The 20,123-nt window shown below is 37.6% G+C and overlaps 1 protein-coding gene across 2 annotated transcripts; it reads right to left on the bottom strand.

Moving 5' to 3' along the window:
- Positions 1 to 1,166: 1,166 nt before the first annotated feature.
- Positions 1,167 to 19,276, bottom strand: LOC101741065 (DNA/RNA-binding protein KIN17). 2 transcript variants are annotated; one of them, XM_038019713.2, is made up of 7 exons: positions 18,754 to 19,276; positions 18,007 to 18,199; positions 6,392 to 6,539; positions 5,634 to 5,787; positions 3,709 to 3,868; positions 1,563 to 1,685; positions 1,167 to 1,279 (listed from the first exon to the last, which is right to left on the bottom strand). In XM_038019713.2, the coding sequence occupies exons 1-7, from the start codon at positions 19,059 to 19,061 to the stop codon at positions 1,205 to 1,207; spliced, it is 1,161 nt and encodes a 386-aa protein (XP_037875641.1). In that variant the 5' UTR covers positions 19,062 to 19,276; the 3' UTR covers positions 1,167 to 1,204. The 2 variants fall into 2 exon arrangements, 1 of the variants encoding a protein (XP_037875641.1); XR_009976478.1 differs by lacking the exon at positions 1,167 to 1,279 and having other exon boundaries at positions 1,563 to 2,692; positions 3,195 to 3,868; positions 18,754 to 19,253.
- Positions 19,277 to 20,123: the final 847 nt, after the last annotated feature.

The raw sequence follows: 20,123 nt of genomic DNA, 5'->3' as shown, positions 1-20,123 counted from the left end.
GCAGTGATTTTATTTATGTATATATCGACGCTTGAAAGGCAAAAGCGACAATAACTGCTTTGTACATAAATGATAGGCAATAACCATATTCGATGCGCAATAAAAATATATTTCTAGGTCTATTAAAATCATTTCAATCCTACAGCTACTAGCTAGATTCTACTACAGCTAGATTCGTTAAAATAAATTTTATTTTCAGATATTTCGACTTTAAATTAGTCTACTGTAAAGTTCACGCATTGTCGCTTAGTCACGTTTGCCTTTCAAGCGTCGATATATATATTTTTTACTTAAAAAAGTACTGCCACATCACAAACATTTAACATTGAAAATTAATTTATGGCCTGATACATGTGACAATAATGGCGTACATAACATTGGCAATTCATCGGCTCGAAGATGGAATACTCGTACAATAAAAAATAAAAAACTTCAGAGGTGTCAAGGGACACCCGGATGGAACGAAGTTCCTTTCGATTAATTAGTGAAGGAATTGTAATTTTTTTTTAAAGTTATAATAATAAATTACGGCATTATGAAGAAAAAAAAACAATACTATGAACTAAATTACTATTGTTGAAACGCTATCTCGAGAAACTGTACTCATTACGCGGACCAATCGGATACGAGCAATGTCACGCGATAAGCGCCTACACGTTGATTGGTCAGAATGACGGATCTAAAAAGTGTCGTGACAAATTTTCGTAAGAATTTTTTCCGTCTAGCCCCCTTTCACAACGCGCGATAAGGAACTTCGTTCCAAAAGAATACCTAATGAAAACATAAACTGCTTCGCAGAATCTACCACCGGATCGGAAATGCGACCCACTGAGAAGATCCGGCGAGAAACTCGTGGGCTGTGTCTATGGGCTAGTTCGCTCGTGGAGCCCTTCGTCGCAAGCGACGGGTTTTTTTTTATTGCTTAGATGGGTGGACGAGCTCACATCCCGCCTGATGTTAAGTGGTTACTGGAGCCCATAAATTAACGACGAGTTCGACGGGTTCGACGAGTACGGTGTCGCGTCAACGTTAACTCAAATTTGTATAGAGTTACGTTTGCTTACGTTTGCCGCTAGGGGCGCTGTTGCAACTCCATACAAATGTGAGTTAACTTTTACGATATCGAGAACGTTAAAAAACTCGCACTGACCAATAAAACAAACTCCTTTTAACATTATCAACAATTTTATTAATCTATCGTGTATCATGAAGCCAATTTCGATATGTCTTCGTACTCCACGCCCTTCACCAGCCGACCTGTGAGAGGACCCTCCGCTATCTGAGAACAAACATTATACTGGGATTAGACGTCGTGGCCTGATGGGTAAGTCGTCCGGTGCGTTCGTATGTAGCGATGCACCGATATTCGAATCCCGCAGGCGGGTACCAATTTTTCTAATGAAATACGTACCTACTCAACAAATGTTTACGATTGACTTCCACGGTGAAGGAATAACATAACGTGTAATAAAAATCAAACCCGAAAAATTATAATTTGCGTAATTACTGGCGATAGGACGTCTTGTGTCTAGGACAATATAAATTATTCAAGTTCAACTAACTTCGATGTCGCAGCTGTAGGCGTCGGTGCGGACGTCTCGCAGCGTGCCCACGCACCCCCGGTACGCTCCGTTCACGACGCGAACTTTACGGCCGCAAGATGGCACCACAGTCTCCAGATGGTTCTATCGACAATCGTATTAGACACGCTTAGTTTTATAGCGCTACTAGTAACGCCATCTATCGTGAAACAACGAAAACTGATGTCGATACTGCTAGTACCAAAAGCAGTAGTACCAGTAGTAGTAGTAGTAGTAGTAGTAGTAGTAGTAGAAATTTCGATACTTTAAGACAAAAAAAAATTTGTTTGGAAACTAGCGACATCTTGTAGCGGACGCCCCTAAACTTATATGTTAAAGTTAATACACATAAATTAGCTATAGATAAGCAACTCAAGCACTCAACAAAAATGTTTAAGGGCGTCGGCCACTAGATGGCTTCGCTTCGATTAGTTCGTCACTGCTCCTGTAGATGTCAGTAACATATTAACTATCCTATATTTTTTTTAAAGTAGGATTTTATGAATTTTCACAAACCACAAATTGATAAAATTTAATAAATTTGTCTATAACAAATAAAGTCTTGTATAATTTATTGTCTTTTTTTTATTAATACGCTTTTACTAGCTTCAGACGTATGTATGTTAGTTTGTAACGGAATCTTTGAAAATGATTTTGACCCCCTTCAAAATGTCGGGTTAACTCGAAATTTGGTATACTTATTAAGAACTGATGAAAATTCAATATTAAAAAAATTTATTAAATTCAACTAAAAAATGAAATATAAATAATAGTTGAAAAAAACTAATAAAATACGCTTTTAAAGAAAATCCAAAAAAGCGTGAGGTGCTTTTCAGGATATTCTCAAAATTCAATTCTACTCATATCTGTTCATAAAATATTTATAACTACTGATACCATGCATCCCACGCTTTTTTGCAATAAAATCATTTATTCTTACACTATTTTTAATTCAGTTTTATTAAAATTTATTTTCTATTTTTTAGTTGGATTTTCTATAAAAGCGTATTCTGCTAGTTTTTTTAAACTATTGTTCATTTTGAATTTTTTAGTTGAATTTCAATTTTTTCGGTATTTTTTTTCCCGTGTTTAGTTATACTACAATTAAATGCCTTAACTTTAGCAACATATAAGTTTAGTTAGGGGCATCCGCTACAAGATGTCGCTAGTTTCCATACAAAAAAATATTTGTCTGAAAGTATCGCAGTTTCCATGTCCTGCTACTGACCGTCTTCCGGTCTCCTCTGAAGTCTCTACCTCGGACCCTCTAGTCAGCGGTTCGAGGGTATCAGCACAGAGATAGAACAGAACCAACATGTCTTCGCGTAAGCAACTACTGTAATTATCTATTCATTTAATTAGCTTTATGAACGAGATCGATCGCCAATTCAGAACATCGACGAATCGATAAGAAGGCACGTGATAAATGTCATCACGATTATACGAACAAATAAAAGTGTTATATAGGTGACATCTTTAAATTTTAAAACTTATTCAAATTCATTCAAAATTTAATAATAATCCAATAACAATGAAAAATTATAAAATCACTTATTCAATCAAATTACATAATGAAAAAAGTATAGATTCAAATACTATTAATATTAATAGTACTATCACCATCACCACACTACTACTACCACCATTATCAGCACCATCACTACTACTATTACTACCACCATAACCACCACCAGTACCACTTATTTAAATTAACTAAGTATTCCTACTACTATCATCTCCACCAGCACTACTACTATTACTACCACACCCCTACAATTACTACTACCACCAGTACTACTTTTTCAAATTAACTAAGTACTACTACTATTATTACCACCATAACCACCACCAGTACCACTTATTTAAATTAACTAAGTACTACTACTACTACTACCACCTCCGCCATCACTACTACTATTACTACAACTATGACCACTACTACCACACCTCCACCACCACTATTACTACTACCACTACCACCACTGTTACCACCACCACCACTAATGTTACTACTACCACCAGTACCGCTTATTCAAATTAATTAACTAAGTACTACTACTACCACCTCCACAATTACTACTACTACTACTACTACTAATTTTCATTTACAAAACTTCTTCGCAATCACCTGATCTAGTTTCAGCTTGATCTTCTCATCAACGATCCTCACTTCGGCTCCGTATTTATCGATGACTCGCTCAACGACCGCCTTCCTCTTGTAAAACTTATCGCCCAACGATTTCGTAACTATTTTGACTACTATCCCTTCGGTCAGCCAATAATCTTTTCTGAAACAAACAAACAAATTATATCGACGCTTGAAAGGCAAACGTGACTAAGCGACAATGCGTGAACTTTACAGTAGACTAATTTAAAGTTGAAATACCTGAAAAAAAATATTCTATTTTAACGAAACTAGCTGTAGGATTGAAATGATTTTAATAGACCTAGAAATAAATATTTTTTGCGCATCGAATATGGTTATTGCCTATCATTTATGTACAAAGCAGTTATTGTCGCTTAGTCGCGTTTGCCTTTCAAGCTTTGATATATATTACCTATGTCGGAGTTCTTTTTTATTCCTGCCTAAGCTGAGAGCCTTGAGAGGCTATTTCAGCGGAACCTTAACTAGTAGGTGAACTCTCGGGGCTCAAACCTGACGACGTTGCTAACACGAACCCTAGCAAGAGCCGTGCTTCGCAGAATTTACCACCGGATCGGAAACGCGACCCACTGAGAAGATCCGGCGAGAAACTCAGTGGGCTGTGTCTGTGGGTTCATTCGCGAGATGATTCCCGAGAGATGGCAGCACGATCACGGCATCGTCGGAACTCGACTAACTTCGCGCTACGATAGAGCCTAGCTGATGGAGGCGCGTAGACGCCATCACACTTACCGACCAGCCTTCTTGATATGGAGCGTAGAGGTAAGGAGAACCATCTCATACGGGAGAAGCTTGAAAGTGTCCCACTTTCAGCACTAAATAACAGTTCAAAAATCCTCCAGAATGGCGCTAGCATAGGCACATGGTATGGTATGAATTGAGCAGTTGTTAACTGATCGAAGTATGCTGAGTTAGGAAATTTAATATATTTAATGACTAGAGTAGTTAGTGACATCGATTGCATTTTCTTATCAGCTTTATATAAAATACTTTTGTGATTTTGTGGTGCTTGCAGTTCTTTCGTCCATTTTTATTTCTCTATCTTATTCTAATAACTTTCAGCGCCTTTTTTTAAATTTACCCGGTTGCTACTGTAGCGCCACCCTTATTTAGCAGATTTTAGTGGACACTTTTCACACACAGAGACGGTCCTCCTTACCGCTACCCTCCAGCCTTCTTGACGAGCGATGCCTCCATCCTAAGAACTGTCATTCGTATTCGTCTAGCTAACGTCAAGAGAAGATTTCTAAATTGTTCTAAGACAACAAACGTGATTGGTGTACTCAATATTTATCGTAGCTCTATCACCCTATTCGCCCTTACGATGTCTGAGGATGGTGTTAATAATTGTAGCCCCTCCGACATATATATCGAGGGGTGAAAGGCAGTATTTGGTTTGAGCGACATTTTTTACAATTTTGCAGGAGAGCCATTAAAAATTTAAAAATTTAGAGAAAATATCATAACAAAAAAACTTCTTCAGCTATTTGAATGGAGTAAACTTAATCGGTGTTCAATTAAAAACATCGAACTGTTGATGCTGATACGAAAAAAAAAACAGACCTTTAATAACAAAGATAAATAATAATAATAATAATAATTCTTACTGGTGGTAGGACGTCTTGTGAGTACGCGCGGGTAGAAACCACCGCCCTGCCTATTTCTGCCGTGAAGCAGTAATGCGTTTCGGTTTGAAGGGTGGGGCAGCCGTTGTAACTATACCGAGACTTTAGTACTCCTATCTCAAGGTGGGTGGCGCATTTACGTCATAGATGTCTATGGGCTCCGGTAACCACTTAACACCAGGTGGACTGTGAGCTCGTCCACGCATCAAAGCAATAAAAAAAAACCAAATCTCCCACATATATGTAAGCGGTTTGAATATTCACCTATTAGCTTTCTCTTTAGCTTTCTCCTCCATTTTCATGATTTCATCGAGCGCTGACTGTCTGCTCGTGGACTCCTCTATTCTAATTCTCTTACTATCCTCTTTACTCTTCAGAGATTTCAAGGCCGAAGATGACAGGACCTCTGATTTTTTATCTATAAAAGACAAAATTATGAAATTTTACTGGTGGTAGGACGTCTTGTGAGTCTGCACAAATAGGTACCACCACCTTGCCTATTTCTGCCGTGAAGCAGTAATGCGTTTCGCTTTGAAAGGCGGGGCAGCCGTTGTAACTATAATTGAGATCTTAGAACTTATATCTCAAGGTGGGTGGCGGCGTTTACGTTGTAGATGTCTACGAGCTTCAGTAACCACTGAAGATTAGGTGGGTCGTGAGTCCTTCCACCCAACTAAGCAATAAAAAAAGTTTTGTTGAAAGGATGATAGATTTGGAAACCCTGTACTGGTGGAAAGGCATCTTATGAGCTCAAATACATGGCTATCACCACCATGGCTATTTCCTACCACGAAGCAATATTGCTTTCTGGTTTAAAAAGATAAACTGTTATACTATATATCAACTCATCTCTGACCTGTGACCACTTATCATCAGGTTTGCGGTGAGCTTGTTCATCATAGGCCAAATAATCACAACAAAGATTTGCCTGGCTTCAATAGTACTGTACTTTGCCGGTCTGTGTGCAGTTATAATAACCCCTTAGGCTATCAACAATTGAGTAGGGGTAAAATATAAACTACCTTCATTTTTCCTCTTCAAGTTGAGATTAAAGGTCAATCGCTCCTGACTACTCTCTCTCTTGAGCTCCGTGTACGTTGGTTCAATATTTGAATCATTCTCCTTTTTTCCCTTTTCCACTTGCTTCTGTATGAATTCCAACATTCTTTCCTGCAATACAAAATATAGCCAGTGAAAAAAACTTGTCCATTCCGTCTGACACAGAATTGCGATTAGGTTCATCATTATACATTTAATTAGATTACAGGCAGTCTGTTGAGGGAGCTTATACTACTTGTCATAAAAAGAAGTATAATGTGCAGGGGTCTAAACTGTAAACATGCATAACTGAACCTTCTGACAAAACAACATTTAGACCGTTGGTTTACTGAACAATATTACATGATTCCCTTTTTGTTTACCCCCAGAATGTCACTCCAGTAGTGCATAATACCTTCTCCAAATGACTTTAAAAAGTTTCGATAGAAGGCAGTAGGTTTGATAGTGTCCTTGTTTGTAGCCTATTATGGTTTTTTATTTAACTAGCTGAACCGACAGATTTCACAGTGCCTCAATCGATAAATAAAAGATCTAAACTTTTGTATAGAATAAACTTAAAACAAACAAAAGGAATCCGTCCAACGGGGGACACATCAAAGGAAAAACAAAATTGTAATTTTTATTTAATTCCGAGCATTTTCATATTTATATACCTTTTAAACCTTCTCTGGACTTTCATAAATAAATTAAGACCAAAATTAGCCAAATCGGTCCAGCCGTTCTCGTGTTTTAGCAAGACTAACGAACATCAATTCATTTTTATATATATAAATATATAACTAGTCAGGTCATAAGTATTGTCACACAGTAAAAACTTTTCTTTTAGAATGCTGGCCACAAAAAAGTTTATTGAATTCGAATTTCGAATTGTTCATGAAAATAAAAATGTATATAGTAACCGGCAAACATCGTGAGCAAATGACCTTGACTGCGCAGAACCGAATTTTAGATCACTTTGGTGGTGAGGGTGAGGCGCGACGGCACACAGTGGGTCGATTCTATGATTTTAGTGACTTAGGGACCAACTTTGTTTTTTTATAATTTTTTTTATGTAGATAGATAGAGCTCGTTAATCTCAATAATAATTGTTTTGAGCAAAAATTACAAAAACTTTATAGTTTGGTCAGAAAATGTGTTTTGTGATTTTTTTGTATGGAGCGGGTCACATTAAATTAAATTCCTGCTAAGTACCGCGAGGTCCCGCTTTGAAACTTTATTTTCCTTATACCTTGTCTAGTCTACTATCATTTGATGCTATGAACATGTGCATAAAGTTGCAACTCTGCCAAATAAATGGATCGAAAAAAATTAATAAATACATAGAATAAAAACCTTTATATTTTTTTTCGTAAGTGCTTTTAAGTTAAATTTGATATGGATTAGTAAGTAAAAGCACGTAATGATACCCATAATTACATAATACCTAACAACAATACATTTAGTAGGTCTCTAATTATGCAATCTCTCTAAATATTATATATTTTGTTTCACCTTTCGATCTTTGGGTCAGAAGATGAAAGAAGATTGTGTAAAATATCCTCATTAGTCGACGTTCTACTTCTCATTCTTGAATAACATCTCTCTGTATATTTCCGAAAATCTTTATTGCGAGCTTCCGCTGCCTCTTCCGAGAGTTTACCTATACGAATGGCACCAAAGTTCTTCATTATTATATATCACTGCCATGTGCCAACAATTTATGGATACTGGAAGGCATATATAATACCAGGGATATACATTAACATACAATTCTGCAGTATATCTAAAAAATTCCGAAAAATTGGAAACGTGCTCTCCAGATGCAACAGAGTGAAGAATCACGTGAAGCCTCTCTATTAAATCTTTACGTATTCCTGTTATGCGGGCTGTTTCTTCTGCATCCCTGAAAAATCTTCTGGCAGTATTGCCATCATTGGTTGTTCCTACTCCTTGCTTGACAACATCTATAAGTAAACTGCATTCCTTTTTAAACGCTTACTGTATAGCGCTCTTTCTGATTGATATTTTTTCTTTGTCATCCCCCCTTGCAACCCCATTTCTTGAAGTCCAAACGATAAGACGCAAACAAAAAAGTGTCATATAAAAAATAATCTCACAGGAAACTACATACGATGAAAAATTTGTGAAGTAATAAAATTATATTTACCGATATGAAGTAAGCACTCCATGCATCTTATCCAGGCATGTAAAGATGGCATTCCATACTGGAATATTTCTTCATTATTTTCTCTTTGATAAGCAAGTCACTCCAAAAAACTCTGACGGTTTTGCTTTGCAAATATCACAGACAGCAGAAAATGTTTCTGAAAAATATGAGGTTATTTTGCCGTCTATCATCGTCATGTGCAATTGATGCTTAACTTCAACTTGTTTGATTTTTGACGGCTGAAGTCTTTCTATTTCTTCTGTTATGCTAGCTTTTATAATTGTCACTGTTGACTGCGTTTCTTTTGTAAATTTAAACATTATTGGACGGCAATAAAAAGTTGATGAGGTCGTTTTCCCAAACAATTGTTCCATCAAATTTCTGAAGCCTTATAGGAACTAGACTGACCATGAAAATAGATGAATCATCATGTTTCAGTTTTTTGTTTATAATTACTTTGACCTGGGGCTCTATCAAAGCCTATTTGCTTATAAGCAGTAGCTCTCTTGCAGAGTCCAAATCCGAAGTAATCACATCTAAAAGCCTATATAACGCCAAGTTTAGTAATGCTTGCATTTTAATAGCAGCTCCTTCTTCAGTAATAATTACCTCGTCTTTCCCTGGATAACATTTGGTCTTTTCTTGCTTAATTTTATATTAAGAAGGGTATAAATCAGACCCATTTTCACTTGCTGCTTCTCTTAGGTTTATATACTGCCACTTAATTTAAGTGAAACTAATATTGCCTTATCGGGAGAATATGTACTACTTTTCACTTTACTTGTAATTAAATACTCATTAACTTTTTCTAGATCTTCGGGGTGATTTGACAAGTGGTTCATTATTTCTCCTACATCTTCATTTCTAGTGTTTCTCAAACTAGTAATTGTAGTAGCTTTCATTTCATCCGGGGATAACGAAAGCGATTGGTAAATTTGTTCAATGCGTCTTCGTTTTTGCCTGGATCCCAATTCTTCAAAAGGTTTTCGAGGTACAAAAATAGATGTCGAGGCTTCTGTAGTACATTTGAGGGTGGTACATTTTCAACATCTTCAGTATTAGAAATCTCGAGCCTTTCATGTGCAGTGTTGATAGCTTCAGGTATCATTCCTTCGGGCCAGTTTATTGCACATTCTAACCAATCACATTTTTTTCTTATAAACTGTGCTAACATGCGACTACTTCGTTTCCATATTGCACTTATATTTGAACAAAATTGCGTACTGAATTTTTGGAGCTCAACATTTTTCTCTTCGGTCACGTTTATTTGATTTTGTAGGAATTGAAAGAGTTTTTTATTATCAGACAGCGACTGTAGTTGCTCTCTTAAAATCATAAATAATCCTAAATTGTTAACAAAATTATCAACTATAACGGAAACAGCAAGATCACAACGACAATCACGAGATGTTAGTATACGAATAAACGAACACTAGTTAGTATATAATAAACATGGTCACTTTATACTTCCAGAGACAAACAAATGTTTACTATATTTTCTACTACCCAGTAATGGCTACTTAACTAATTATCCTCATTGATGTGCCTTTGGAAAACATACAGCATTGTATTATGAAGAAGCAGTGTGTACTTAGCTTAGATTCCTTGTCTATGTCCAACCATAGACAGTCAATTTAGTTCCATCTTTAGCCGCTAGGTGCTGCCAGCAAGTATAAAGGGAGCGCAGCCATCTTTGATCTCCATAGCGTTGTGTACTTTCGTACTGTGAAGTCGCAAGTCCACAAATATTTATTCGACTTCTTATTAATTGCAAAAAATATTTATTTTGTGTTTCTATGAGTGTTATTTTGCAATCATTACGAGTATTATTTACCAATCCTATCATCGGACGCCATGAATCACGCGTCATCTGTTGGAGGTGATGTTGAGTCAAGCTCCATAATTTCCGAGAGGGAAGATGTCCAGGCGAGACGCGATGGAGACGCCTCGCGTTCGAACAGCTCGTCAAGCGAAAAAGAACAAAAGGAGTCTCTGCGTAAGAAACGACGGGATTCAAAGGTAACGGTCGATCTTCGAATCGGCTCGTTATCCCACCAGGTCAGTGACGTTGTAAATCTAATAATGCATCAACTGTGTGTAACAATTGAATGTAACGAAAATTGTTGTAAACAAATTGATCTCGTCAATACGGAAATTTTGACAAAAACACAACAGATTTAAACTAATAATCTTTGTAACATAATTACTGAAAACTTTGACAAATCGTCTCCGTCGTACAAGTTACCCGTAAAAAGCGTTTTAAATTGTATACGGAAAAAAGGGCCGTATGTATAGAAATAAGACGTCAAAGTTTAATTTCCGTGGTCTCTAACAAAGTATCCTGTTGCCAACGCGCCACTCATTGAGGAATTTTTGTTTGATAATAGTAAATTGAAATCTATTCAGTCCCTCGGAGGGCTACAATCCTATTTGTCACGATCTCGTACAAAAGGTAAGCCAAACATTATAAACAATCATAGTCCGTAACATCTGGCACAATCCAGAGGGGGGCAATTGAAGACACCGACGGGAGGCACTGAGTGCCACCAAAATTGTAATAATTTGTAAACCATGTATGGTTACCAAATACCGTAAAAAAAAAAAAAAAAAAAACAACAAAAAAAAAAAAACTACCTTTTTCTGCGGAAGAAAAGCGACGGATCAATGCGTCCAATTTTCGATCTTCGAGAGTTGAACAAGGTCGTAAAGATAAAACACCTGTTTACGGACACCTAGGTACCAAACTTTCTCCACCCAGGGGACTGGATGATAGAATTGAACATTTCTCAGGAATATTTTTCTAGTATCAGTCGCAAAATTTCGTCGATACTTCTTGAGGATCAGTACCAAGGTACCAGTTCAGTACCTCCAGGAAGGAATCGGTACCTTCTTATGAGTTAGTATGAAATGACATGCCTACCCTTCGGTCTGGCTTCAGAGCCACACCTTTTTGCTTTTATAACATGCGGGTCGCAGAGACCTTGCGTGCAAAGGGAACTCGAGTGCTAGTGTCTACTAGACGACTTCCTTTTTGGTCGACCAAGACAAATCCAAGTTGAAACTTCAGGCTGCAGAAGCTGTGAAGCTTTTGGATTAACCTTTTTTGCTTCCATAACATGCTGGGTCGCAGAGACCTTGCGTGCAAAAGGAACTCGAGTGCTAGCCTACCTAGACGACTTCCTTTTGGTCGACCAAAACAAATCCAAGTTGAAACTTCAGGCTGCAGAAGCTGTGAAGGTTTTGGATTATCTGGGCTGGCATGTCAATTTCCATTATATAGGGTGCTCGGTCGCTCGGTCGCTCGGTCGCGGAGATATTGCGTGCGAAGTCGAGTGCTAGCTTACCTACACGACTTAATCTTGTTTCACCAAGACGAATAAACGTTTTTGTTCCCATAGCATGCTCGGTCGCAGAGACCTTGCGTACATAGGGAAGTCAAATGTTAACGTACCTACGCGACTTTCTCTTGGTCCTTGAAGACAAATACACCTTTTTGCTTCCACAGCATGCTCGGTCGCGGAGGCATTGCGTGCAAAATCGAAGTGCTAGCTTACTTACACGACATGATCTTGTTTCACCTAGCTTACTTACACGACATGATCTTGTTTCACCAAGACAAATAAACGTTTTTGCTCCCATAGCATGCTCGGTCGCGAAGACCTTACGTACATAGGGAAGTCAAATGTTAACCTACCTACGCGACTTTTTCTTGGTCCATGAAGACAAATACACCTTTTTTGCTTGCATAGCATGCTCGGTCGCGGAAACATTGCGTGCAAAGGGATGTTGAGTGTTATCCCACCTACGCAAATCCCACCAGGTCCATCAAAAGAAGTCCAAGTTGAGTCTTCAGGCCACATAGGCTGTAAAGCTCTTGGATTATTTGGGCTGCCAAGTCAGCCTTACAAAAAATCAATTAGTACACTGGTTCAAGAGATGACATGTCTGGGGATTCATGGAAAATTGCGAGAAATGAAGTGGCCACTCAACAACATCCTAGCTCAAACTCTGACGGTATTACATCACTCTATGTTAACTTGCAAATTTTCTTGCGAAGTTTCAAGAAAAGGGGTAAAAAACAGGCCATCCTGCATGTGTTAACAATTAAATGCAGTGCTGACGCGGAGCCACATGTTAGACATTGCCGATACACAAAACCAACCATTTCCTGGCAACGGAAGCTTCGGACATGTGTAGGGGTTACAAATGCAGTGCTGACGCGGAGCCACATGTCAAACATTGCCGAGACCCAAAACCAACCATTTCCTGGCAACGGAAGCTTCGGACATGGGTAGGGGTTACAGTTAGACAAAATATTAACGTCCTGTCTATGGTCAGCTCAACAACAGAAACGGCTCACCCACAAAAGAGCTATTTGCAATGGTAGTGACAATCAAAATGAATTTGAAAGTATTTCACTAACGTTGACCTTTCGATTTTTAAACCTAAGCAATAAGTTCAAGATAACTGTCAGCTTATAATCTCTCGGGGAGATACAACATCATAGCCGACAGGCTATCACGAGGAAATCAACCTGCGAAATGGCACTTTTTACCACAAGTGACCACAAAAGTTTTTCGAAAGTGGGGTCATCCAGATATAAACCCATTCGCCGACCAAGATTGGATACCTTCAGCAGACCGTAGAGGATGCAACTAGCATGGAGAATTCCTCCTCTCAACCTTCTCCCCAAAGTACTGACTCACTTCAAGTGTCTAGGGAACCTACCTGGTAGTGTTCCCAGACTGAACGAAAGCATTTGGGTTTCCAAGCCCTCAGATCCCGAACGCTAGATAACTCGCACGAAATCCAAAACCTGCCTCCTCCACAGGTTAAACATTAACCCTGAAAGCTTAGAAAGGGGGGGGGGGGGAGGTTGTACAAATAATACTGGTCTAAACAGGAGAAGATTTATTGAAAATTAGCTGGTGTCAATCCACTTTGTCAGCATACTTACCAGCAACTAGAAGATGGTGCATATGGTGCTACAGTTTTAAAATTGATCCTAAGTCTGCAGATGTTGCCAAATTCTTTCTTCTTTTCCAAAAAGAAAATTTTGCCTATAAAACAATCCTTCTGCATCATAAAGCAGCGCTGTCGACTTTCTGTGGGCGAAATACATGTAGGACACCAAACATTCTCAAGCTCTCTAATAAAAATTGCTATTTTAAAAAAGCCATCGGAATGGCTAAACAAAATTCAACTACTTATTACAATTTTACTAAGTGTAGTCCCATTCACATGAGATCCGAGAATAGTTCTAAACTGGTTTTCTTCAAACCCAGCCACCACATCACGCCTCAATGTAGCTTGAAGGACACCAACAACCATGTTGCTGGCTACGGGACGCAGAGTTAATGACCTTACTTTGCTCAACATTTCTAAAGACAGTTTCTTTGATAACAGAGAAAAACATCTTTCTGATACCAGTCTTTGGGTCTAAAATTGAAATCCATTTTCGTCAATAATCTGCATAAGTGCTTTCTAAACATGAAGCTAAAGACATGCCCGGTAAGATTCGTAAGGACTTTTTTCTAACTATGTGTGTTGTCACAAAAGCGGCATCCCGTACTGTAATTGGAAACTGGTCTTCGTTCAACCTTACGAGGTAATGGCATCAACGCATCTCTAAGAAGTTGTAGATCAGCAGTAGCCTCTGAGATGGATTGATAATGAACCAATGGACGAAATACTTTCTAGAGGCAATTGCAAATCATCCAAACGTTTACAATAAATATTGCCGAATAATAGAGCTTCGTAAAAATCCTCACGATTCTTTTTTTCAACACATTTACTTCTACATGATGTATATACATCATTTATACAATTTATACATTTTCTTGTATATAAAAGATAAAATGTTTAAACTTATAAATATTTTTTAATTATTGAATTAACATGGAAGTTAACAACTGTTTTTTCGATTTAATAATTATATAAATTATGAACATTATCATTGCGCTTCATAATTTTATTATGGCTTTACCTATTTCATCATAGCGTTGTGCTTAATAATTTCACCAGCAGATAACAAACACGTCTTCATAATACAATGCTGTATGTTTTCCAAAGGCACATCAATATTACGGTTTTACATAACAATAAAACCGATATTATGTGCCGAGAAGGAAAACATACAGCATTGCAGGAAGTTCTTCCTGGTGAAGACTATGAAGATCAAAGATGGCTGCGCTCCCTTTATACTTGCTGGCAGCACCTAGCGGCTAAAGATGGAACTAAATTGACTGTCTATGGTTGGACATAGACAAGGAATCTAAGCTAAGTACACACTGCTTCTTCATAATACAATGCTGTATGTTTTCCTTCTCGGCACATAATATCGGTTTTATTGTTATGTAAAACCGTAATATTAAATAATGTTAACTATCTTAATAATTAGAGAGATTGCTTAATTAGAGCGCTACTAAATGTATTGTTGTTAGGTATTATGTAATTATGGGTATCATTACGTGCTTTTACTTACTAATCCATATCAAATTTAACTTAAAAGCACTTACGAAAAAAAATATAAAGGTTTTTATTCTATGTATTTATTAATTTTTTTCGATCCATTTATTTGGCAGAGTTGTAACTTTATGCACATGTTCATAGCATCAAATGATAGTAGACTAGACAAGGTATAAGAAAAATAAAGTTTCAAAGCGGGACCTCGCGGTACTTAGCAGGAATTTAATTTAATGTGACCCGCTCCATACAAAAAAATCACAAAACACATTTTTCTGACCAAACTATAAAGTTTTTGTAATTTTTGCCCAAAACAATTATTATTGAGATTAACGAGCTCTATCTATCTACATAAAAAAAATTATAAAAAAACAAAGTTGGTCCCTAAGTCACTAAAATCACAGTATCGACCCACTGTGCGGCAGGGGACATCGTATCGAGCGCGTTATTGGTAGATCAGTCGAACCTTGCGTCCCGCACCGCGCCTTCGTTCCGCTTGCTCCCAAAAGTACGTTTGCGTACAGTGAAAAGTTTATCGTTATTAATCGTTAAGTTATATTTTGTTACAATTGCTTGTTGACTTTGTTGCCATTGCTATTTGTTGAGTGTTTGTTGATTTTTTATAAAAAATACACTATGCCGCGACAAACTGGTGTAGTATTCAAAAGAAAGGGTAGAAAAATTGTGTACGACGTATATTGCTTCATTATAAAACAGGGGAAGAATGATATTATGGAAAAAGTAAAACAGACTTCGGAAGCAACAAAAACATCAGTGAGTACTGTTAGGTGCATTATTAACGAAGCTAAAGGCTCTGGCTTGCTCATCGTGCTTGGGACTCCGGGTAAGAAAAGATCAGGGAAGAAGAAAGTTACCGGAATGGATAGTTTCGTTCAATCTGTAATAAAAAGATGTAATCATAATAACTACATAACAAGCAGCGAAACTCCGTACCGTAGAAAGGCTTCGAAAATTTTAAAGAAGATATAAATTTTAATGGCTCGGAATGAAGTTTAGGACGAATTATGAAAGAGCTAGACTTCAGATGGAAAAAAAAAAAAACAGAAAATAATCGGAAGCTGGTAATTGAAAAAAGTAACATTCGATTACTACGAATCGAATATCTTAAAAAATAATTAATTATAGACAAAAAAGAAGATCGAACCGACCGAGTCGTAAACTATACCGATGAGCCCTATGTCGACTTATCACGATGATGGCGACTCGGGTGATGAAAACAGTGATGATGATAATGGTCAAGATTATGATAACGAACAAAAATTACAAATACCAGCTTCGCTTCAACTGAACGAAGACCTGGCAACAGCTCTAGTTTTGACTTAATAGAAGGAATATCTATTTTACCCCAAGATTAAATTATTATAATTATTAACCTATATTTTTTGTTGATGTTCTAATAAATATATAAATAAATACATATGTTGATTTTAATAATTTAATTGCATTATGACGCAGAGTAAATAATGTTTTTGCACGTGAGTGTACCATGCGCAAACTTACCCCCACTACGTCAACAAATGCTCAAGAAGTTTGCCGGCTATTTATACTTTTAGAATTTTACTCATTTTTAAATATGGAGTGGACGCTTAAAGAAGACCGTGTTGCAGTTATTGCGTTGCATCGTTGCGGTTACGCGCCAATTCAAATTTTTAACATACTGAAAAATTTGAATATAACCAAAAGATTCGTTTATCGTACCATCAAACGATACAATGAAGACTCTTCTAGTGTAGATGACAGGTCAAGAAGTGGTCGCCCTCGGTCTGTATGTAGGACTCCAGCAGTGATAAAAGCTGTGAAGGCGCGAATTCAAAGAAATCCCCAACGTAAGCAGAAACTATTGGCCCTTCAGATGGGGTTAAGCAGAACCACGGTGAAAAGGGTGTTAAATGAAGACTTAGGGCTTCGGGCATATCGAAGAAAAACAGGACATCGTTTGAATGCTCGTCTAATGGACCTGAGACTGAAGAGATGCCGCGCTTTGTTGAAGCGGTACGCGGGAAAAAAATATCGGGAAATTCTTTTTTCGGATGAAAAAATTTTTACCATAGAAGAGAGCTACAACGAACAAAATGATAAGGTGTACGCACACAGTAGTGAAGAAGCGAGCAACCGTATTCCGCGTGTCCAACGAGGTCATTTTCCATCCTTGCTCATGGTATGGTTGGGAGTTTCTTATTGGGGCTTAACAGAGGTACATTTTTGTGAGAAAGGTGTAAAAACGAATGCAGTTGTGTATCAAAATACAGTCCTGACGAACCTTGTGGAACCTGTTTCTCATACCATGTTCAATAGCAGGCACTGGGTATTCCAACAAGATTCGGCGCCAGCTCATAGAGCGAAGAGCACACAAGACTGGCTGGCGGCGCGTGAAATCGACTTCATCCGGCACGAAGACTGGCCCTCCTCCAGTCCAGATTTGAATCCGTTAGATTACAAGATATGGCAACACTTGGAGGAAAAGGCGTGCTCAAAGCCTCATCCCAATTTTGAGTCACTCCAGACATCCTTGATTAAGGCAGCCGCCGATATGGACATGGACCTCGTTTGTGCTGCAATAGACGACTGGCCGCACAGATTGAAGGCCTGTATTCAAAATCACGGAGGTCATTTTGAATAAACTTTAGTGTCATAAGAATCTATGTTTTGTTAAGTTCATTTTGGTATATGAATGGTTACATAATGAATAAACTTGTTTCAATTATTTTACATTAAACATGTGACAGAATTTATGACCTGACTAGGTATATATATAGAAGAAGAAGATAATAGATAATGAACTTAAGCACATGTGTTGGGTAACATATCAGTTCATTGCGTGTCTGTCTTTATGCAACCCGCGCTTATCAATCCTTTTATCAAAAGGAGAACAAGTATCCTCACTAACACACTACATAGCCATACGGTCATTCACCACAGACCGCTTCCTTCAAAGTTTCACTATACCTGATCATCCTTATCCATCTTCTCCTTCTTGGCTTTTGCTTCTTGGGCGGCGATTGCTGCAGGATCCCTGTCTATGTATGTAACAAACCATCCCTTCTCGGTTTCATCGACAACACACTTCCCTTCACGACCGAGCCATTTCACAAAGTCGGTTAGTGTCTCCCACTGCGTTGCGTTCATGTGGAGGTGATCTCTGGCAACAAACAAACAGTGTGACTATCTTTGAAGGTCGTAGTTGCTTGTAATATAGAAAGCTTGAAAGATGGGTGAATGAAAACACAGTCCACCTATCAAATGGTTACCAGACAATGGACATCAACAATGTAAATGCCATCATCCACCTCAAGACATGAGTTCGAGAAATAGGTAAGACAGTGCTACCTATCCGTGCTGGCTCACAAAACCTCCTGCCATTAGTAATTACACAAATTATTGTAAGTTCTATTTTTGTTACACAATGTTATTTCTTCACTGTGGAAGTCATTCTTGTTTATGTTAAGTACATATTTCATCAGAAAATTTTGGACCTGCCTGCAGGATTCAAACACCAGCACTGTCACATTGCTCGAAATGAATGAACGAGGTGTCTTTTTTTATTTTATTTATTGAATATATTTTGTACGCACAGCTGTTAGAAGAAACACGACAATAAGCATACAGAGTCTTATACTGAAGCACGGGTTAGCGGAAACATGTTTCTTTTAATAACTCTCAAACTAAATCGTTCATTTTACAGACACCTCTTACCTGTTAGAAATGTACTCCTGGTAGACTTTGTTAGCATTCACCCTCTTCGTACCGAACTGCCTGCTGAGCAACTCGACGTAGCCGTCAGAGAACTCCTTGGAGAACTGATCGATGTATTTGGAAGCGTTGTCGGCGAATAGAAGCAGTTGACGCTGATGCGACTCCGACATCGTGTGGCATTTGAAGCCGTTCTCGTCGCGGCATTGTTTCTGACACATCTGGCAGTACCAGCGCAGCTTCTGGAGGCCTTTAGCCTTTATTTTGTTCGCGATGTATTTCGGAGTACCTTTCTCCGCTTTCCCGCCCATGTTTCATTTAGATTTTCTGTATTTTTGAGAGCGCGTTATAATACCACAAATATAAACGGTGTCCGTTTATTTCATTTAATAATTTTAACTTTGTGGTAATTTCGCAAAATTGTCTTGTAAATATGACAGTAAATAACAACAATGAACACAGATGTCAATTTTTACGCACGGAAGTGCGAGGTCAGTGTCACTGAAGTAGGAAACCTATGGACAAATATATTAAGTGTATAATCTATGCCTATGGAAATGAAACGTCAACAAGACTTTTTGGCGGGAACGCGAGGAGTGAAGTTGTGTGATTTGTTTTATTTTGTCTATTTAGTGTTTCTTCAGGTTTAAATGTGTAATAATGGTGGTTTATTAACTGTTTAATATCTGTGAAAGTGCACAAATGTGGGAAAATGAAACAAAGCTGCTGGATGTAACTTCTCGGGTTCCTCCAAAAAGTCTACTGAAAAAATCTCAGATAATGACCACCATTTTACTGCAATTATATTTCATCCCATATCATTTCATTTCATTAAATTTCATCCCAGTTGTATAATGTCTCAAATTAATCATCTTCATTTCATTTCACTCCATATTATCATTTTTCACAAAATTAAGAATTTAAAGTAAAATAAGACATGACTTAAAGGTCTTAGTTACCAGGTCATAAAATCTCTTAAAAAAAAAACGTCAACAAAAAATTCGTGCCACTGTGACGTCATCTGACCACAAAACATGGCGGTTTTAGTGCTGTGCAAAAGATTTCAATGTTATCAGGTTTTATCGATAAACGTTCTTGGCTCATTTTATTTTAAATATTGTTGAGTATTATTTATTTGTAGAATTTATACTTTAATGGGAAGTAAGTAGGTATATTGTTATGTGCAAATATGATATGATTTAGATGTGTGAAATCTAAGACAAGTTCGTCCTTCGAATTTGCCAAGTAAACGATATGATGATTTTTAAAAGTTGCTACACTGATTTTATAAAGTTGTCGTTTGTCACAAAACATAAAGATATGGCGTAGTACAGTGCCATCTGCTCATTTTTAGCATGCTAAATGTTATCGTA

The sequence above is a fragment of the Bombyx mori genome, chromosome 24, assembly GCF_030269925.1.
Source record: "Bombyx mori chromosome 24, ASM3026992v2".
In the NCBI taxonomy this organism is placed as follows: domain Eukaryota; kingdom Metazoa; phylum Arthropoda; class Insecta; order Lepidoptera; family Bombycidae; genus Bombyx; species Bombyx mori.
The sequence above is the reverse complement of the archived record's forward strand: the minus strand, read 5'-3'. Positions and strand labels throughout refer to the sequence as shown.